The sequence below is a fragment of the Quercus robur genome, chromosome 11, assembly GCF_932294415.1.
Source record: "Quercus robur chromosome 11, dhQueRobu3.1, whole genome shotgun sequence".
Taxonomy (NCBI): domain Eukaryota; kingdom Viridiplantae; phylum Streptophyta; class Magnoliopsida; order Fagales; family Fagaceae; genus Quercus; species Quercus robur.
The window spans coordinates 43,771,165-43,794,852 of NC_065544.1; the positions used below are offsets into that span (position 1 = coordinate 43,771,165).

General features: G+C 29.5%; 1 protein-coding gene across 2 annotated transcripts in view; it reads right to left on the minus strand.

The window, feature by feature from the left end:
• Window positions 1-596: 596 nt before the first annotated feature.
• Window positions 597-23,688, minus strand: part of LOC126706350 (uncharacterized) — a 46,832-nt gene continuing 23,740 nt past the window's right edge. The window contains exons 2-4 of one of the 2 annotated variants that reach the window (XM_050405770.1): window positions 2,977-3,623; window positions 2,768-2,864; window positions 597-789 (exon numbers count right to left, since the gene is read on the minus strand). In XM_050405770.1, the coding sequence (XP_050261727.1) occupies window positions 2,774-2,864; window positions 2,977-3,623 (738 nt within the window). In that variant the 3' untranslated portion in view covers window positions 597-789; window positions 2,768-2,773. Of the gene's footprint in view, window positions 790-2,584; window positions 2,865-2,976; window positions 3,624-23,688 lie in introns of those variants that run through there. The other variant, XM_050405769.1, reaches the window with a different exon arrangement.

The following is a 23,688-nucleotide window of genomic DNA, read 5'->3' on the forward strand; positions in this document are numbered from 1 at the left end:
AAAAAAAAAAAAAAAAAAAAAAAAAGGGATTATTGTTGCCTCGAGATGGTTCTCAAGGCACTATTTTCAGTTCGCTATGCTTATCTTACTTCATAGATAAGGGTATGAGGGGTCTGAAAATGCCTAACTTAAACTGGTTAAAATATGCACAAGTTAAGAACTAAAGGGAATGATAAATCCTAAGATAATATGACTAAGTTAAACAACCCACTTTGAATTAACTAAGTTAAATTGTATGATCTCAAAGTAAGTCATCTCAATTGAAATTAAACCAAGGCAAATCATCACAAACAGAGTCATATCGCAAGAATTCAATCGATCCAATCCTAATAATACTAATTTACATCGAAATAAAAGTTCATACAGATCAAATTATCACAAACATGTACATAATCAAATCAAACTACAAACATTCACAATTATAGATACTAAGGCATAAACTTAACATGATGAGAATTGTGGGGGGGAAAAGACCAATAGGCCCATTTCAATATCTATACTGGGCCAGGGGCTCAGTCCATGGAAAAACCCCTCCTCGGCAATGGAAAAATCCTCCTCGGATGGATATGTTCGAGGGTAAAAGAGGTAACAGACCATCAGGGGCGAGACTCCAGACCGCTCCACAGGGCAGGGAAAGCACGAAAGTGGAGAAAGACAACAGATAGAACGAAAGCGTGTAAGGGAAGGCAGCCTTTATTGTATTCAGTGCCCTGTGCCTGACACGATCATACTTCTCTGCTCTTACAACCACTCCCAACAGCTGGAGGTAGGGGCGGATGGGACAAGTTCCTATCATGGGGACCCCAGTTAAAAGGAGGAAAACGACTATAAAAGGGGAGTAAAGAGAAACAAAAGGGAGGGTGGAACCCCCAACACATCGGAAGCATCAGGAAAACTCCTCGGATTCTGCCGAGGACAAATTCTCTCTGTTAAACTTGGCCCACGGTGAATACCTTGACGGTCGTCATTCACACACCAAAGCTCAGCTCTTTGGCCTACTCTCTATAAATTCATTGTATTGGACTCACCAAGGCCTAAAAATAAAATGTGACCCTACAAGAACTTATCCATTCACAATGCAGTGGTTCGATTCATCGTACGTAAAATTCACACGCTTGCTTAAGTAATACAGTTATTGATTCAGGGGTGCCCCAAAACATGGAAGAAAACTCTAACTGGGGGAAAATAAGGTGAACAGATAGTTATTCATAAACAATACAATATGACTTCAAAATGTAAATGTTGAAATAGTACTTGCCAAAAAAATAAAAACCATTGAAAACGTAATTAAACTACTAAATAAAGATAGCTTCGAATTCATTTCAATGTAGCCTTACATCACTTGATATCCATAATGATTTTAAATAAGCCAAGAAGTTCAATTCCTTCATTAGGGGCTATATAATTACACAACCACAAGTTTAAGTACTTAATCAAGGACTATCTAATTGCACAAAATACAGAATACAAACAGCAAAAGCAAAGCGTTTATATCACATACATATAACATATAATAACCATCTTTGAAATTAATTGCAACCCTTTCTTGAACAAGAACACTCATCCCTTTAAACAAAAAACATTTTTAAAAAATACTACATAAATCAAATGCAAGAAAAATCAATTATAATGAATATTTAAACACATACCAGGATAATCAAACAACTCATGTCATCAAAAAATAACATTTCAGTTAATCCAATGGGTCAATGGTGGTAATTAGTTTGTAATTATTATAAGAAACTTAAACTACAATCATTACAAGGTTTAATATTTGTGACTGCATCAATACAACTGTAAGATTAGTTTTGGTATAGCAAAAAATAAGTACGATGGGAAATACTTTACACCAAAATGTTCTAACTAAATTAAGAATTTAAAATAAGAAAGCAATATTTCATATTTAACTAAATAACCACGTAAAACATGGGGCAAAAATCACGGAGGAGCATCTAAGCCAGAGAAAAAAATTCCTACCAGTCCAGCGTCCATTTTGTTCATCCTAAAACCTTTTTTTTCTAAATATTTAATATAGGAAACTTTCTAAAGAAAAGCCCTTTGGCCTCGCCTCGATTTTTTTTTTTTTTTTAAGCTCATGCCACATGCCCCATGCCCAAGAGCATACCTGCTATAAGACTAGGGTTTTAATTGTCAATGTTATGCTTTGTTTATTGTTACGTCTTTTGCATTTTATAGTCATGGGACTTAAATGTGACTTTCAACATAGTTAGATGGTCAAGATTTTACTTTTATATAACAGATGAAGGATTAGGATTCCAAAGGTTACTAAATGCTATTAAAAATAACCTCTTTTGGGGTAATTGTAGGCAACCTAAACAAAGAAATTGATCTACTATTATTTTAACATTAACCCAAATTATATCTAGCCAAAAAATTTAAATTAAACAAATAAAAAGCGCTACTTCAGCATCTCAATGCTTTTTAGACACATCCAACCTGCTCTGAGTCTGGACCAAAGGCTTCTGAACAAGCTAGGGCCAAAAACCGATTGCCATTTTAAATTCCAATTGATAATTTGGTTTCTAACAATCAATATCCATAGATTTTATGAAGAAAATTTGAGTAGTCTAGTCACACAGGATTTTCATAAAACAGAACAACTAGCAAGGTGGCAAGTTCAAAAGCAGGAAAAATACATAATTACACAATACTAAGAAAGCCTTTAATCAAAACGATCATATAACATATAACATAGAGTTGAGTCCTTCATCTATGTTCCAATACTGCAGGATTGAATAAAGAATACCTTTTTTTAGTACTCTGAGCAAGCCCTTATCTTAATAATCTTCGGTTCCTCTGATGTCTTTGGTTTCTTCTTCTTTGGTGGTTGAGTTCCATGATTGCTGCAAGTTTTACAGGCACACATAAATGATTAGCAATTCCTACATTAAAGGGCAAAAGATGATAGCTAGCTAGAACTAATTGTGTGTGCGTGTGAGAGAGTAGGAAACCTACGTAATCATGCAGTCCAACAAATCTATTTTGGCATCCAGTGAGTACTTCTGAATGGATAGAACATATAGAGGAGGCTCGTCTGCGTACTGATCATTGGTGTGAAAAAATGCAGAGAGGTCAAGTACGAAACAATAAAGAAAATTAGAAGTCTTTTTGGCTCGCTTGTTGGAGCTCAACAGAAGGCAGAATTTGTGATCGGATAAGTGGAGAAGACCAGGCATAATCCAACAGAAATATTCAGAATCCCCCAAAAATGGTGTAAGGTTGAGCCTTTGACAAGCCCACGATTTCGATTCTAAATCAAATCCATAGATAGAGCATGCATTCATATTCGTCATAGATTCGATGGAAGCCCAATAGGCCTTAGTATGATCAACAACTACAGCCCTTCCAAATAGAATATCTGAGCTAGCTACCGCCCAATGCTGCTGAAGCCAAGTTTCCCATCTAGAAGACACAACATTGTATTTTAAAAAATCAGCTCGCATGTTGTTTTCTCTGCTATTGCTCAGATCAACCACCATAATCTCGTGTTTGTCTTTCTCCGACTCCAAATGAGCGTAAACAATTTCATCGAATTTGCTTCTGATATCAGAGCAGGGTGGGTTTGGTAGGCTTTCCCAGGTTTCCAAAATGGGGTCATAAACCTCCATCCATCCACGGCCGGAGGAACGATCTTCGAGTATGGGTTCGAAACCATATAAACCGCCAAAAACATAGAGCTTGCCGTCTACAACAATGGTCTGAGGGTCTTTTCTGCGGTTTTTCATGGGCTCACCGAGCTGCTTCCATCCCAGATCAGGACATGTAAGGTCAAGGGTCCAGACAAACCTACTGGGCATATAGATATCATTCAGAGGGCAGTAGTCTTCGGGGCCTATAACATCTCCAAGTTCAGACGTAGGGGTCTTTAGATAGCCACCAGCAGCATACAGATGGTTGTTTAACAGTGCGAAGTATCTAGAGCTGCAAGGTTCCTTGGGAGTGGCCACTGAAAACGGAGTGAGATTCTTTGGGGTGAAGTTGCTGATATCCTTTACTTTTACTCCGTGAATTAACGAGTTGAGTGGAGCAGCTGGACGTGCGAGAAAGTGTAAAAGAGGAGGACGGGCCTCACGTTCTGGGACCTTAATGGTATAACACCTCACTTCATCGATCAATTTTTGCGCACAGATACAGATCTCATATTCACCGTCAAGATCATCTAAACTCCCCCAACCTATATTCTCCTCCACCTCCTCCTCCATAGGATCCATAGCGTTTTCCTTTTTTTTCTTTGAGATTAGGTTGGATGCGAGAGATAGAGATATTGAAAGGTTTGGGAATTAGGGTTAGGGTTAGGGTTGGGAATTGGTGACGATAGAGACTCACACGGACTAGCGAGTATTTACACGGATCCGAGTATTTATAGTATCTACAAGGTTGTTGAGAGATTTTTATATTTTTTATAAAAGTGTTATCAAAACTTTTTTTATTATTTATATTTATACTACTATTTAAAGGACTGCACCTGTTTGGACCGGATTTTTTTAGTTCCAAAATACTCCTATTTTCCTAGGTTTAAGTAGAGACAAAACTAAAAGATAATTTGGTAAAATAGACAAACAAAGCACTCCTAAAATTTGGAATTTTTTTCTTCACGTTCATCTTTTTATTCCCTAAAATTTAGCATTTTTTAGAAATAGGCTCAATGTCAAACACTACCAAATTAAAAAAAAAAAAAAAAAAAAAAAAAAAAAAAAAAAAAAACCGAAATTCTTGCTAATAATAACAAACATTCCACCAAAAACCTACTGCATCACGTATAAAAGTTAAAAAAGAAAAAAGAAAAAGAAAAAGGCTGTTCACCTCACCAGTATTCAAATGTCTGCAATATCCTATCCGAAAAAAAAAAATAATAATAATTAAAACTTCTCAGTTTCCCTCTCTTTTATCCTACTAATTCATTTATCCATTTCCCTCTCTTTCACCTCCCACTAAACTCAGTAGTTATTATTTAAGATAACTACTAAAAACTGACCATTTATATTCATCATTTTTTTCAATAGAAAGTGCCAAAACTGATTAATTTGAAAAAAAGAGAAAAATGGTACTCCATAGTTAATCCACCCTCTCACAAATCAGAATTAGGTAACTCTCTCTCCTCTTGCACTCTCTTCCTTTCAATTTCATTTTCAGGTTTTTTTTTTCTTTAGTCATTTTGATAAAATTTTCTTATAGTTATTTTTGGTTGATGCATTTTTCTTAAGGATATTTTTTATTGATGCATTTTGACAGGAAGAATTCAAAAAGACACATTTTGAAAGAGATTAAATGGTGCTCTACAATTAATCCACCCTCTCACAAATCACAATTAGGTAACTCTCTCTCCTCTTGCACTCTCTTCCTTTCAATTTCATTTTCAGGTTTTTTTTTTTTCTTTAGTCATTTTGATAAAATTTTCTTATAGTTATTAAAGTTGATGCATTTTTCTTAAGGATATTTTTATTGATGCATTTTGACAGGGAGAATTCAAAAAGACACATTTTGAAAGAGATTAAATGGTGCTCGACAATTAATCCACCCTCTCACAAATCACAATTAGGTAACTCTCTTTCCTCTCACGCTCTCTTACTTTCAATTTCATTTTTAGTTTTTTTTTTAATATTTATTTCTTGAGTCATATTGATATAATTTTTTAAAGCTTATTTATTTATTTATTTTTTTTTTTATGTATTTTGATAGAGAGAAGACGCATATTGAAAGAGATTATCATTGAGTGATTAGATTGATTGCGAAATAGTTGACGATGGTGATGAATCGGAGACACAATATTACATAAGCCCTTATTAAAGAGCCCCGATGAATGCAAAGGAGTATGAGACATCTAATTTCTTATTTCTTTTATTTTTATATCTTCATCTATTGTTGTTGACTTATATTCTTTGTTGGATTTCGTGAGGAAAAAAAATTGTAATTCTTTTTTTTTTATGAGTTTTTTTTTTTAAATTTTCCATCAGGTTGATCTAAAAGATTAAGAAGAACTAGCCTCTGAGAGTCTCAGAGGCTCTTCTATTTTTTGGGTAAGGGTTAATTTATAGCATTTATTATAATTTGGGATTACTACATTTTCCAATCACAAAAAAAAAACTTAGGGGTGTGATGAGTATTATGTGTGGTGAAATAATTTTTCATCACACCCCTAGGTTTTTTTTTGGTGATTGGAAAATGTAGTAATCCCAAATTATAATAAATGCTCTAAATTAACCCTTACCCAAAAAATAGAAGAGCCTCTGAGCACGCACGTGAGCGCGTGCTCAAAGGCTAGTTACTATTTAAAGGGGCTTTCCCTGTTTGGATTCCTCATTTTTTATGCTTAAAATACCATCATCATACTCACTTACAAGTTTTCAACTAACAGGAATAAATATGTAAATTAAAATTTTTACACTTTAAGACCCACAAACTCACGTACACTTTGCAGTTTCTATCTTTCATTCTTCTTCAGATTGAAGACATTTAGTTTAGCTCTAAGGGGCTTCCCCTATTTGGATTCCTCATTTTTTATGCCTAAAATACCCTTATCATACTCACTTACAAGTTTTCAACTAACAGGGATAAATATGTAAATTAAAATTTTTACACTTTAAGACCCACAAACTCACGTACGCTTTGGGAGTAGCCTTTGTTTACATTTTATTTAAAATTTTTGAATTGAAATAAAAATAGTTACCACAATACTCCCTGATTAATGATCAAAATATAAATGATCAATTACTATTTCCTTCTCCTCCCTCACTTCTTCTTTTTTTTTTTCCTTTTTTTTTTAAGAAAGTTTTTTTTTTTTTTTTACCATCATTGTATATGTTTTTGGCATTATTTTTTTTTTTTTTTTTTTTTTTACGTATGTAGCAACCTTGAGTTCTACTTCTTCTTCTTTTTTTCTTTTTTATATGTGTCACGTTAACTCCCTTTTCTTTTCTTTTCTTTTCTTTTTTCTTTTTTTAAATGTAATTTTCAAATGAATGGTTCCTTCATATACTTTATCATTGTATTGATGATGATGTGGTGATAAGATTTTAAAGAGACAACGATAGAGTTAAATTCTAAAAAACTTTTATCTTTATTCTGAACAATTTTAATAGGATTTTCAGGAAAAATGACCTCATCAAAATTTAAATCAAACACAACCTCTAACAAACTTATGCTATTATCTTTAATAACATGCACGCTAACTTTGGTTTGTTGATTAAAGTTTTTTTTTTTTTTTTTTAAATACTTGGTTTAACCCTAATTCTTTTATCTCTCTCAGGTTCACATACGCACAAATTTTTTGGATTGCATTGAGGAGTCATTGGAATGGAATATTAGATAAGTTCGGGTGAGAGACTTTACAAGAATTATTATATGTATTAACCTCACATAAAGTGGTTGTTATCTAAGAAATTGTTGTAAAAAAATTTCTTTTGTAATAGAAACTATATTTATCATTTGTATAATTCTATGTCAAATTCAATTTAAATTTTTTTCCATAAGTATTAATTTACTACTTCATAAAAAATGTTATGTACCTTTTTCTCAGTTTTAAAGGTTATTGATGTTGTTGATATATTTGAAATTTAAACTATTTTTAACTTCTGTTATAGATATATAGTAACTGGCTAACTTTTAGGACTAAAAAATTAAATTTTTGGATTAAACAAAAATTGATAAATGTTATTAAATTTTTTTTAAAAGAACAACAACACCAAAAGAAACTTGTATCTCCTGCCATAAAATTTGAAATTTAAGCTTTTATTTACTTATGTTATGGATGTGTAGTAAATGTCTAAATTTTAGGATTAGACAAAAAATGATAACTGCCGTAAATAAAAGTTGAAAAAAAGAACAACATAAAAACAAATACGTACGTACCAAAAATTAGTGTATGCGTGCATGGGATGTGTTCATTTTTTTGGTTCTGACTTTTTAAAATATGGGTAAGTATCCCATGAGAACTATTAACATATTAACGTGAGAGAAAGAGAGAGCAAAAAAAAGAAAATTTTGTAATAATTACTTACTAACGTGAAAAAAAAAAAAAAAAAAAAAAAAAAAAAAAAAAATCCTACTCCGCATTTCAAACTATCTAGAAAAACGTCCTATTTACTTTCTAAAAAAACTGTTTTATTTTTAAATTTGAATTTGACAAAGAAAAAACATGGATAGAACATGGAATTTTTTTAAAAGTGTAGTAACTAAGGATAGGGTCACACCAATTCCCCACCTTAATCTTTTAAATTTCCCTAAAATTTAGCCTTTTATTTTCTTTCAAAATCAGATATGTTAGTGCCTAAATATAAGGATATGGATGGAGAAGTTATAGTAGCAGTTTTATTGTAGAAGTTTTTTTTTTTTTTTCCCCAAAATATGGAAGAGATTTAAAAAAAAAATTTTAAAAAAAAGGAGGAAAATGTGAATTTGAACTTAAACTTGAATTTGGATGCTATTCCTACTGCTATGAACTTAAACTACATTTAGTGTACTTTTGTTCAATAAAAAATTTAGAAGAACAGCATTAACGAATTAAAATAAAAGTTCATTATTATTCCTATTGGGTTTTTGTTAAACCACCTTTAATAATACTTTATAGTATTTTTTTTTTCCTTCTTAACAAACAATCATGAAGTTTTTATACAATTTTTTTTCTAGATACTTTTAATCTTTAATTCCCAATTGTATTAGCCTTTTGTTAAGGTTAAAGCACCATTTAATACTTTATTAAAAAAAAATCTCAAAATACAATTGTGGTTTTATACAATTAACGTGTACCTCTTGCCATAAAATTTTCAATTTAAACTTTTTATTTACTTATGTTATGGATGTGTAGTAAATGACTAAATTTTAGGCTTAAAAATACTACATTTTAGGATTAGACAAAAAATGACAACTGTCATACATAAAATTTGAAAAAAAAAAAAAAAAAAAAAAAAAAAAAACAACAACAACAACAACGTGGATGGGTAGTTACTAAATTTTAAGATCTTTTTAGGAGCATTTCCTTTAACAAAAATCTTATTAATTTACTATTCCATAGAAAATGTTACGTACCTTATAAAATACTAGCCTCTAAGCATGAGCTCACGCGTGTGTTCAGAGGCTTTTTTATTTTTTGGGTAAGGGTTAATTTAGAACATTTATCATAATTTGAGATTACTAAATTTTTCAATCACAAAAAAACTTAGGGGTATGATGAGTATTATGTGTTAACAGGTAAAATAATTACTCATCACACCCTTAGGTTTTTTTGTGATTGGAAAATATAGTAATTCCAAATTATAATAAATGCTCTAAATTAATATATTTTTCAATCACAAAAAAAAAACCTAAGGGTGTGATGAGTAATTATTTTACCTGTTAACACATAATACTCATCATACCCTTAAGTTTTTTTGTGATTGGAAAATTTAGTAATTCCAAATTATAATAAATGTTCTAAATTAACCCTTACCCAAAAAATAGAAAAGCCTTTGAGCACACGCGTGAGCGCGTGCTTAGAAGCTAGTGGTTTATTAGCAATTACTCTAAGGGCATCTGTTAACATAACCCAAAATAAAATGCCCTAAGTCCCTTTTGTTGTTTACTATTTGCCGTTCATTTTTTTTAGGACAAAATTTAGTTACAAAATTGGTTGTAGTTAAAGGCTACAATCTTACTTAATATCTTTTTTATTGTAGGTAAATTTTGAGAATTCCACCATTGGATTACATCATATTCTTATATCCTCCATACTTGCAAAATTTTTAGAAAATTAAAGATCAATGGCTCCATCAATAAATTGTTTAAATTGCTATTTTTTGCAATTTTTAAAATTTTGCATAAAATATAAGCTTATAGATCGTATAATATAAAATATCTAATTGACATAAAATTTGACATGTGTATTAAAAGTGTAAAGAACATGCAATTCAATGGTTAGATTATCAAAATATGTACTAATGTTTATTTTGTAACTAAAATTTTGTCATTTTTTTTTTTTTTTTATATCTATACTACTATTAATGGGTTTTCCCTGTTTGGGATCCTCAATTTTGATGATTAAAATACCCTCAAATTTACCAATTTATAAAACTTAAATAATAGGGTTAGATATCTATACTACTATTTAAGGGACTTCCCTTATTTGAAATCGTCAATTTTGATGCCTAAAATACCCTCAAATTTACTAATTTGTAAAGCTTATATAATATGGTTAGATATGTATAATTACTGATTTAAAAACTCCTAAATTTTAGCTAAATTATAAATAAATAAATAAAAATAGTTTCTTCTATGATTCAAAACGACGCCGTTTTGGCTCTTTTTTAAAATAAATTTTGTAATTAAAATTAAAAAAATCATTATTAAAAAAAAAAGAAACAATTAGGGGAACGGCGTCATTCCCTTTAGTCAAAATCAAAACACACAAAATAGAAATTGTTCCCCTTACCTTAGAATAGTGGTGACTCCAGAATTGTTTTGCAGAAGTGTCATTAAAAAACTTAAATTAATAATAATTTAGTAAAAAGAGAATTTGAATTTATCGAATTATAGACAAAAAAATGCAAATACATTATTTTTTTATAGAAGAAATATATGAAGTTTTACAATTTCCTTTTAAGAGTTTTCATATTCTAAAATAGTTATATGATAGTTCATTATTAATTGTCATTATCTAAGGCTATCAAAAAAAAAAAAAAATGTCATTATCTATTATCAATGTGGATAGGTGTGATCATTTTATTTTCTTAAGTTTGTATAACATTTTTATTTTTATTTAGTTTTTATTTCCTATTTGTCATTTTTTTTTTTATAAAAAAATATTTCATTGTTTTTATAAAAAATATTTTAAACAAAATGACAAAACTAAACCCATAGGCATTGTATTAATTATTGACCCATATAGCCACATTCAATTATACATAAATAATATACTAAGTGTCTACTTAACTAATCAAATACTTGAAACATCATTTACTTTTTTAACAATATATACATATGTAACAAACGCTCTGTATTTTCTAATTCTTAAATTATATAAAGTTATATTATATTTATAATATGCATGCACACATTCACACACATCACAATTCACACAAATAATATTATGATAAAATAAATAAATAACAAATACAATCAGTATCACACGCATACATAATATAAATCTATAATAAAGAGATACTGATTTAGATAGTTAAATAAAAAAAAAAAAGAGATGAAATGAGATTTATGAGAATGAGATTAGAAATCAACTCAAAGAGAGAAAGTGAGAGTATTCTGTGTTTTGGTTTTTAGATGGGTTGATCTGTGTTGTTATTTGATTTTGGATTGAGTTGTGATCGAGGGTGCAAAAATACTTTTAAGTTTAAATCAAACTAATAAAACAAATATTATATATATATATATATATAATATTTTTTAATTTCCAAGTCAGGGGGTTCATTTGAACCCCCTAAAGATAACATATAGCAACTCTTGCCTGAGAAGCCCTAACTAAGAAATTTGGGGGGAAGAAGGGAGAAGTCTAGGTCTGGGTTGGCAGCAGTGAGTTCGAGATTGAGAGACCGGGTTTGAGAGAAGTGAAACCGAGATTGAGTGAAAGAAATCAAGATTGAGATATTTCGCGGCAGCCTAGGGTCCACATAGTGAAATATCTCAATCTTAGTTTCTCTCCCTCTTAGTCTCGATTTCTCTCTCAATCTCGGTTTCTCTCACTCAATCTCAATCTCACTTCTCTCAAACCTAGCCTCTCAATCTCGGACACACTACTGCTGACCCAGACCCAGACTTCTCCCTTCTTCCCTCCAAATTTCTCAGTTAGGGCTTCTTAGGTAAGGGGAATGATTTCTATTTTGTGTGTTTTGATTTCAGCTAAGGGGAACGGCGTCGTTCCCCTAATAACAATTTTTTATTTTGTTTTAATTACAAAATTCATTTTTAAAAAATAGCCAAAACGGCGTCATTTTAGCTCACTTAACACTACTAACTGATGTTTAACGGAATACTGAATTGACAACAATTGAAACTTAGAGGACTAAAATGACAAAACTTAAAGTTAGATGATTGAAATGACAAAGGCTAAAATTTAGAGGGTTAGTTTTGGTTTTGTGCCATTATAACAAAAACAAACAAACAAACCAAAAAAAAAAAAAAAAACAAACAATCTTTGTTACTTAACTTATCAAAGGAAGACTTCAAAGGAGGCCAACATCATGGCATCCCGCTTTCTCTCTCATTTCTTTTTAATTTTAATTTTTGGATTCTGTTTGCCAAAATATTTTGCATGCCTATATGTTTATTGTGCCCAAATTTCTTAATTTTTTTTTTCTTTTTCTTCTTAGATAGCATTTCCTTTGTCTTAGATAGCGTTTCTTTTGCATGCCTAAATGTTTATTGTGGGTTGAGTTTATTGGTTGGTTTTATGTATTTTGTAGATGATTTGCACGCCCAGAAATGAGAATTAGGGCTAAGGGACAAATATAAGAACGGAGGAAAAGGATGTAAGGCAAAGCATTCAATAGTATTTTCCCCCAAAGAACAGGAGAATGCAGTGCATTGAATGAAAATTTTAATACTAAAGTTATGCCAAATTCTTGACAGGAAATTGTCAATAAATTGTAATTTTCTTCATATACGCTAAAGTTACGAATTTTTTAAATTCTTTAATTTCTTGAAATTTTCTTCATCTTTGTTTTATATATAGAATAAGTGACCAATACATATGGTTATATGTAATTCTGTCAAAATTCAACACTATGATTTTTCTTTCAAGAAAACGGTGAAGAGTGAAGACGGATGTATTTTGGTTCTAAATAATGAAGTTTGTGGTGATTTGTGAATTGAAGTGGGAGATGAAGATTGGATTGAATTCTAGATTGGGTTTGTGGTTGAATTTATGGAGGTGAGGGCTTCTCATGTGCCGATCCCAACGATCTATGTAGAGATCTTAGTTTTTACATGGGTTGTGATCCCCATTATCAAAATTAACTACTTTTTCATCCACCCCATCTTTGGAGATCTTGATCTTTGAGGTTTGATTTTTTTTTTTTTTTTTTGAGAGAGAGTTTCAGTGTCCACTCCTAATGAGCGCTCTTTATCATCAGACCAAGACACAAATCGGTTTTTTGTGTAAGCAGAGATTAAACCCTAGATCTCTTATTCAACCATCAGAGATTTTACCAGTTGAGCTAACTGGAATCTACTGAGGTTTGATTATTTTGAAACATGGCCATTGAGTTGTTGGAAAGTGATTTTGTTTGTTTTCAAGCATAGTAGGAGTTAGTTTCATCTTTTATCAAAACAGTGTACTTCTGAGCTAACAAATTTATTCAAGGTTTTATTTTTATTTTTTACTCTACAAGCATATCAGATTGTTTGCAATTTTTTTAATAATTCTTTTCCTTTTAGTTATTACCTGCATTTTTCTTTTCACTATTTGTGGTTAAATAATAAATGTTCTACATGTTACCAATTTTATTACATTTACAATATGAAAGGGGGATTTTGATATTAGATGGTAATAAAAATCACATCAAATTGATTTGTGCGTGTGTGTTTTTTTCCCCATTTTTCCCGTAAGTTACAAGATAATTATACTTTTATCCTCATGACAATTGGGTGGTTTAAATTTCTAGATGTAAAAACAAATCATATCACGTTAATTTTTTCCACATCAAAAACACATCAAATTATCCATTTAAGTAAATATCAAACCAAAGTACTTTAAAATAAAAATATTGGCCCAGAGATTAAGTAATACCATAAAATATCATCTTTCAATCACCGAAACTTTGATAATCACATTTCAAGAATTGCCAAAAGCATATGATGATTATAGAATATTAGCCTTTGAGCACGCACTCAGGTGCGTGCTTAGAGAGTCTTCTATTTTTTCTAAAGGCCAATAATTTTCATTCATAATAATTTGGAGTTAATATATTTTCTAATTACAAAAATTATCTAAAGGTGTGATGAGATTTATACGAAAAAAATTATTTCACCCTCAAACGCATAACACACACCCTTAGGTAATTTCTTTTGTGATTAGAAAATGTAGAAACACCAAATTATTATGAATGAAAATTATTTACCTTTAGAAAAAACAGAAGAGCATTTAAGTGCACATGTTTAGAAGCTAGTTTTTCTTATTGAGTTTTTTATGTGGATTTTGTGATTGTGTTGGGGTTTTTTGGTGAGTTTTAATTCAAACCTAAATAACAATGAATTTTTTTTTTTTTTTTTTTTTTTTTTTTTTTTTTTTTTTTTTTTTTTTTTTTACATTTGAATTCCGTCCCTCAAATCAAGGTTTATATGCAACTTGGGATGCAATAATTTTTAAGTAACTAATTATGTGGCAGATAACATAGCAAAAATATCAATTTGGTTTCTACATTCTGAGATCATAGTCAATTTAATTAACTTTATTTTCAACTTACAATCAATTTGGCCTCTACCATAATTTAACTAACAAAAAATATCTACATTGTTAAACATTTGGCACATTTAAAACTTATTTGGCTAACAATAAAGAGTAATGCTACAGCCATAAACTATTTTACAATATTTTTACAAATTGTTGTTGTGACGAATTCTCAATGGTTCTCATCTGGACCCACCACTAATATCACTTTTTTTTATTTACCACTACCTACTCACCAAATTAGCCATTTGTAAAAATGTTGTAAAATATAATTTATAACTCTAACATTTTCCAACAACAAAATATGAGAGAGAGAGAGAGAGAGAGAGAGAGAGAGAGAGAGAGAGAGAGAGAGAGAGAGGCTTCAACTTTGAATGGAATAGAATTTAAAGTAAAAAAAAAAAAAATCAATTAAATATAAGACTTGTGCTTACTATAAAATTCTTATTCTAATAAGATAAATTTAACCAAAAAAAATTCATGTGTATTTATAATCATGTAATATTTTTAATGTTTCATGTGACTTGCTTAAATAATACACATGAATAGTTTTACATATTGTCACCTATGAATTGTGTAAAAATTATTGCAAGCCAAACTACATGCATGTAAACTTTTCCACTGTACATAAAAAGTATAAAACAACAATCTAGTTATTTTCTCCTCTTTTTTTTTTGAGAAATTTATCCACCTTTTTTTTATTTATTTTTTTTTTTAAGGAGATGCGTGGTTTCTTTTTTGATAATACAGTAAAATAATTTTAAAAGAAAGCTAATAGAAAATTAAAGTTCTACTCTCTTAAACACGAATCTAGAAATTATATTTGTTGCTTCATCTGCCGGTTAATTTGTAGTATTGGGCCCAAAATTACTTGTCCCTTTGAAAAACTCTAGTTGCCTTGCAGCCTAATTATTCATATGAAACAAAATAAGGTTATGTTTGGCATTTGTTTAAAAAGTCAATTTTTTTTTTTTTTTTTTTACTATTTGGTTTTTTTTTGTTACTATTCATGAGGGATTCAATTGTAACGGCTTTGCCAAACAGTTGTTGGTCTCCATCTCGTCTTCTTTAATTGATATTGTTGTTATTTGTGTTGAGACAGTTGATCACCTTTTAAATTTTTGTTCAAATATTTCATTTTATATTTAGTTGTTGTGAGACTATTGATTTCAAAATTAGGTAAAGTGCAATCTATTGAACCATGATTAGTTAGGCAATGTAAAAAATTTTGCCATATGTACAATATTTTCATAAAAAATTTTTAGGTAATAAGTTGATAATGAAAGGCAAAAAAATTAATTTAAGTATTGGGCCAAGATTAGAATCAATAATAACTTATCATCTAAGATTTGTTGCAAAAATATTATATAGATAACATTAATCTTTAAATGTTGTTGATTACAATATCGATGATGCATATTTCTAAGAAGGGGTAAAAGACTAATGGATTTATTTTAATATAAATGCAAGAAATCATTTATCAGTTCCGCATATTTGGTACAAAAAAAAAATCCTTTAAAAAATAATTTAAGTTTAGCAAAACCACAAAAGATAGATACGATAAAGACATTTAGAAGGAATCTAAATAAATATGGTTCCGAAATAAAAATATTCATAATTGCATCCGAAAGTTTTATCAACCCAGATATTCAATGAATTTTTATTCATCTACTAATCAATGAACCTAAAGTTTCATTTGATGATTACTAGCATATATGAGACATGTTAAAGACGAGAATATATCAAATTGTTTCATATATTTTTTTTGCGTTTTATTAATAGGTCGGAAATCTGAATATACTTTTTTTTTCTTCTTCAGGATTTTAATGCTTGTTTCTATAGTGCAATTCTGCTGATTTCAAATGTTGTGGAAAAATTGGGTACCGAGGTATGTTGAATTATTTACTTGTATCTATCTTCTCATCAGAAAAAAATAATAATAATAAAAGAAAAAATAGGCGGTTTGGGATGGGATTGGTTTGAATTTTCAAAGTGAGACAACAGTACGTACGATTTTTGGGCAACAGAGAGATAGAGAAGGATTGTTGCTCTCTGCCCTAGACAGAATGTAGCTGTGCTACCAAATCAATATAGCAGTGAATAGTGTATTATTGTACTCCCATCAGTCTTATTTCCTTCTGCCAATCACATTGCCCATTGCCTTCTTCACAAATAATATATATATCCATTGCCACTATTCGTACACCCCCACACAAACCCATTAGCTCATCATTTAAATATATATATATATATATATATATATATAGCTCCAATCAGGAAATTTACTTTAATTCAAGCCCAACCAAATATGATAAAATAGGTGTAAATATAAGATCTTTTAGATGAACTACATTTAGTTTTTGAACTTTTATCAGTAATTGTGACATACATCTAATACATTTTTTTCTTGCACATTAATGACACCCACAAACAATCTCAAGAGCATATCCTTTTTTAAGTATCTCCTTCCAATGTTTTAGAGGATAGACGAAACAGTTAAATTCACACATGATTAATGATTTATAAAAGAAAACTTCCATCTTTAATGTCATTGTCATGTATGAATTTTTAAAATTTTTTTTTTTTACTATTCTTTTGTTGGGAAAAATTATATATAAGTGGGACTAAATTTCAGCAAGCACAACTACATAAAAACACAAAAATTTACATGGAAGGCCTTTTTTTCTTGAATGGAAAAATCATGTAAAAAACTCTAAATAATTTCACCAAATTAAATAAAGATTATATAACTTAAGGATACAAAAAAAAAAAAAAAAAAAAAAAGTTTTAAGGGGTGTGTTATGTTTTTGTTTTCATTTTCATAAGTTTATTGATTACAAATTCATTTAAAAAAGTGTCTTGTTTCTTGAGGTTGTCTTTCTTGCTTACAAATTATTTCAGGTTTCATATATAGAGTAGAAAAAAGAAGAAGTAAGACATGAAATACCTTTAATTAGGTGCTTTGAAAGTAGATATTGCTTAGTAATGTGTAGTAACTTTGGAGAATGGGAAATGCTAACGAATGCCATTGGAGCATTGGTTAACAATCCATTTAAAGAAAGTTTTTATAGGGAAAAAAAATTAATGTTTTGACAAATTTTTTCATTTCCCATAAAAGTGGTGTTAAAACTTTCCTAAAATGGATTGTTAACCAATGCCTTAAGGGCACTTATTAGCATGACCCTTGGAGAATATTATTGATGATTTAAAGACATTTTATGCTAGGTCTCTTTTCAATCCACTAAAGAAGGATCATAGAGCTCTACTGATAAATTGAATTACGCTGGTGATTTAGGTAATGTTATTGCGGAATGTGATTTTATTTGCTATTATAAGGGAAATTAATTGTGGTCTCATTTATAGTTTTAATTCAAACTCTTATGGAGTAGTTGATATTTCCATTAAGGTCAATCATAGTAATTCATTTAAGTGAATTATAGATTTTAAGAAGGATCATAGAGCTTTACTGATAAATTGAACACGCCTCTAAAAAAACAGGTAACGTTATTGCATAATGTAATTTTATTTGTTATTATAAGGGAAATTAATTGCGGTCTCATTTATAGTTTCAATTCACACTCTTATGGAGTAGCTGATATTTCCATTAAGATCAATCATAGTAATCCAATTAAGTTAATTATAGATTTTTTAGTATCATGCTTTGACTCTCAACTTCTCTTTTCTCTTCTTTTTATTGCATTTTAATTTGAGGCACACATTTTCCTCAAAAATAAATAAATAATTTGAGGCGCACATTAGATATGTCGCACAATATAACAGGAGGGCAGTTATTAGTAGACTTTGTATAACAAATCTTCACAAAAATTTATCTTCACAATAAAATGGGATTAATTTTATTTATTGTAAGCTGCTTTTCAGTTTTTATTACCTTTTACAATTCTTTAGTGTCACTATGGGTGTTATTACTTGTTAGTTTACTAATATTGTTGGCCTGAATATAACATAGAATATCAGTAAAACATAGAACATCTTCTTTTCTTTTTTTCTTTTTTTTGGAGAAAAACTAATAGAATATCTATAAAACAAATATCAGGCAAAATCACATACAATAAAAAGAAATTAAATCAATTGCGTAGAAATTCCCTAAAAAGGATAAAAATACCTTCAAATATATTATAAAGTTTTATTAAAATGAAAAAACTATACTAAAAATTAAATAGACGATTTCAAATAGAATGCATTCATGAAATTAAAAGTTAAAGTAAAAAAAGAATAACTTTTTTTTTTGGTTTTAATAGCAAAGATAGAATTTATTGCATAATTAGGTAAAAATAATTACAAAGTATCACTTAGAATTGGTGAGACTTCCTTTATCCAAACTGTCTTAGAAACAATACTGAAAGCATAGTGTGACGCAATTCCCCTTTCCAAATTTGAAGTCTTTAAGAATTTGCTCCATCTGTGAGAAGTGCATGTGCTTGTATGACCATGCTGCTCTCAACAAATGTCCAAAGGTAGCTTGCCATGGCTTCATGAAATGTCTGCAATTGTTTTGCCATGCAACCCTCTACCATGTGCAAAAAAAATTAATGTTATATAGAAAATGTTTATGTCCTTCCATTATCCCCTTAAAACAAAAGCGTTATATACCAAAGAAATATATGTTATTAGTCAAATTTTAAACATGCATGGTAAGTGAATAATGCATGGTATGCTCTTTTCCATAATTGTTCTCGGAATTAAAAGGTGATAACTAAAAAGATTTAAAGAGGTAATAGAGGATGAGTAATTTAAATAATAATATTCTCTTTTCCAAAACTGTTGATGAGTCATGTAAAATAATGATATTCTCGTTTTTAAAATTGTTCTTATTGATAAAATTAAAATGTAAGGGTTTAAAAAAAAAAAAACAAACAAACAAACAAATAAATGTAAAGGGATGGAAGAGGAGGGATCATTTTAATTAATTTGTACTGTGTGAGAGACCAGGAAATTGCCTCTCAAAAAAGAGAGATTGCTGGAGTGCTTTTTAGGGCACTTTTCTTTTTGAGTAAGTGGTGTGGAGTCACCACTTATTTTTTATACAAAAAAGTAAGAAAAAATAAATACAACTATACATGACTGAATTGTTTCATTCATTGATTGAATAAAAAAAAATGACATAATTGGAAAATTGAAAATTACATGGTTTTAGGTCCTAGTTACAAACTACCAAATAATTACATGGCTTTTTGTCCTAGTTACATTCTACCCAAAATAAAATAAAGACAAGGCTTAGATCTACTTATCCAAATACCTAAATTCCGAGGCTAGGTTACGGAATGGGAAGGTGTTAGGCACCCATTCCGCCCAGACAAAGTCTAGTTTTCTAGACTCTTGTGACCTATGTACCCTTTATGCATGTCATGAGTGATATGTTGAACATGTGAAACAAAACTAAATCACTCAAATTTATTTATGAATGAATCCTCTTCTTTGTTTTAAGAAAAATTCAGATCTATTTTAGTGATGATAAAAAAATTGATCTTATTTTGGTTTAGAAAAAATTAGATCTATTTTTAATATGTAGAAAAAAAAATGGTTTTTGGAGATAAAAATTCAGATCTGTGTTTATTACATAAAACAAAGTCTTTTGATTTGAAAAAGTATCAGATTTGTTTTTTGAGAACTAGAAAAATGGTTTTTTGATGACAGAAAAACCAGATTTGTTTTTAGGAACTAAAAAAAATTGGTTTTTGATAAATGAAAAATCAAATCTATTTTTATGTTTTTTTTTTTTAAATGGAGAATATTTTTTATGAAAAGAGTTTCACTCATAACATAAATTTATGCAACATGAATTGAATAAAACAAACATAAACACAATCATGCTTAATCTTTTTCTTTGTTTCAAAATCTACATATGTTAAAAAAAATCATATCTGTATCTAAGAAAGATACAAATCAGTTTTTTATTTGAGAAAATTCAGATATGCATCTAATAAAGATGCAGATCCGTTTTTATTTTGAAAAGAAACTCAGATCTACATCTAAGGAAGATGTAGATCCATTTTTTGATTGAGAAAAATTCAGATCTGCATCTAATAAAGATGCAGATCCGTTTTTATTTTGAAAAGAAACTCAGATCTACATTTAAGGAAGATGCAGATCCGTTTTTTGATTGAGAAAAATTCAGATCTACATTCAAGAAAGATACAGATTTGTTTTTGTTTTAAGACAAATTATTGAAATTAAGAAAGAAATTATAACAATTACATATGAAAAATCAAGATAAACTAAGCAATGATTAACAATTCATTTATGGATAAAGACAAACATGCATCAACATGAACAAGAATCATAAAAGAGAAAAAAAGAATAAGGTGATTGAAAACAACCTCTTGCATGAGCACTCCTTGTTCTTGAGAGAATGTTTTAAGGTTCAAAGAAACTTATTCAATTATCTTTAAAACCTAAAAACCCTAATTTTAGTAGCAAATATTATAGAGGATCAGCAAATATAAGCACTTTGAGAGCCTAAAAAGTATGCCTCTCAGAGCACCCAAAAGAGGTTTTTCTAATTATGAGCTCCAATCTCTATTTATAGAGGTCATAAGACTCTAAAAAAATAGCTCCAACGTATATAACACGAATCGGGACTCATCCTTCTACGAAAAGGTTGAAAAGGGTGTGTTTTATCGTCACCTAAAAGAAATTGGGCCAAAGCCCAAAAGGAGCTAATTCGGCACTTTTAAAGTACCGTTCGGCACTCCAAAAGTGCCGAATGGTGCTCTTGGATGCCGAACACACTTTCGTGTTTAGGTGTGTTTTGGACTCTCCTTCTAAGGTTATTTGATCCGGTCCTTGCACCTAGATGTGTTTTCATCCTCAGTCTATGATTTTTCTATTTTTTGGATAATTTAGACTTTTAAAGAACAATTATCTTGTAGATAAATACCCTAAAATAAATCTTAATAAAGTTCAGATTATCCACAATTTTATTGTTATCCAATCATCCATTTTATTCCTATGCATGCAATCCTATTTTAAACACTAATTATCAATCAATCACAAAATCATTTAATTAATTTTAATTGTTTAACCAATCAGAATTAATTTAAATTAATCGTGTGTGGTCGACTCTACCTGGACACAATGCATGCTGACCATGCAAACTTGATCATGCGATATCTTTCGATTCGGTGGTCTGATTTGGAAACCGGGCACACCGTTGTAACCGTTAGAACCTCGATATCATTTTTATGATATGAAATGAATGAACTGATGCATGTAATGCAAGAACAAATTGATGCATGTAATGTAATCATGATTTTTGGGGTACATAGATGGTCATTTCAGTCATTCTCCTTGATTAAATCATGGGTGTAAAATTGAGTGTCTACATACTGATATTAACTTTTTGTAAAAACGGTCTTCTAGCAAATCATTATCCTTCTGAAATTTTCCTCAAAAAAAAAAAAAAATCCTTTTGAATGTAAATTTATTACTTTGTTCTTAAAAAAGGGTTATAACATAATTTGGATTTATTTATCATTTTTTTCCTTATTGAAAATGTTTTTGGGCTAATAGATGGTAATACATGTGGGCTTCAAACATGCGACAGTGAAAAGGAAACATTTTAAGGTGACATTTATTGTCTTCAGTATGAATAAATTATGATTTTGCAAAATATTAATTAATCACAACAAATATGAACTAAAGTACATTCTCAAAAATATATATATATATATATATATATATATGAACGAAAGTGGCTTTAAAGGCCATTACCTAAATAAATTAATTTAAATAAAATGAAATGATTTAGTAGTAAATGAGTATTCATTCTCATTGTGAATCCCTAATTTTAAGAAGAGATGACATGTGTTATCATATTATGCTTTAAGAAAGGGACACATGTCTATGTAGTGTGCATCTTCCAATTTGGAGAACCAACTTTTTGAATATTGTAGATGATACTTTACAATTTCATTTGAAATAGTTTTTATGTATATTAAGACCTACATATAATACTTATTAATATTAATTTTTTACCACAATATTGTTGAATATTTTGAAACATGATTTTCTTAATTCATATTTTATTTTAAAAATTCTATATATAAGACTATAAAATATTATAATATTTACCGTTAAAAGTAGATTTTATTTTTAAACAAATTAAATGATTTTGAAATCTATGAATAAGAATTTAAAGCAAGAAATACTTTTATATCCTAAAATTACATAAATTTAAACAACCTCCCAAACACTTCCTCAACCACTATATTCTAACAATGAAATATGGAGATCTCAATTGCAAATACCAAATTATTATCTCAATGAAATTAAGGAAATCATTTGTTGTAATTTAATTGTTTTTATTTGGGCTTCCACATCCTTTAAAAAAAAGCAAAAAATACTTTGAAATCATCATCGATTTTTATTTTTTATCATTATGACTCATATCGCACAAAATAACTGTAAAATAACCCACTAAGAAATCTACAAATTATGAGTTCTAACACAAAATAATAATAAAAACTAACTTCATCAATAATAACTTATAATGTTTCTTTTTCTTTAGTTCTAAAACAAAATAAATTTACGACTTTCCCAAACCAAATTTCCAAATACTTAAAGATTTAAAGCAAATCACAACCTTCACAAGATTCACAACGTCTGACTTCAACATCAAAATCATAAGCTACCGTCATTAAATAAAAACTTCTACTCATTTATATGTAAAAACTGTATATAAATGAGTAGAAGTGAAAAAAGGTGAATGAAAATACAAGGGGTTTTTTCAGAAAAGACTCATCTGGTAGCAGTGTTTAAGTATTGTTATTTAGTTTTCAGTGTTGTAGAAATACGTGTTTGAGTATTATGGAAATATATGTCAGAAGTGTTATTGTTGTTTAAACACTAAAAACTATTGTTTAAACAACAATGCCAAACAACCCCTAGACTATTTAGTAGTTTCAAAGACTCTTGTAATTACTTAGGGATATGTGTAAGTACAGTATTATGCTATTTTAGTAGTTTAGCAAACATTTCAACAACAAAAAAACGTAGTGTAGCAGATATTAAGGTCTCGTTTGGTAATGGTATCTAAACAATGAAAACTGTTGTTTAAACATCACAACACGTATTTTCACACACTTTTTCACTCACACGTATTTCTACAAAACTTAAACAATGTTATTAGAAATTTCTTACCAATGTGCTCCATTGTTGGTGCATGTGACTGATTAATAGGTTGTTAGAGGTAGTTATGCCAGTTAGCATAAGGAGTTCCTAGATCAGATAGGTAGTTAATCAATTATTCAGGATTGTAGTATGGTACACATACAAAT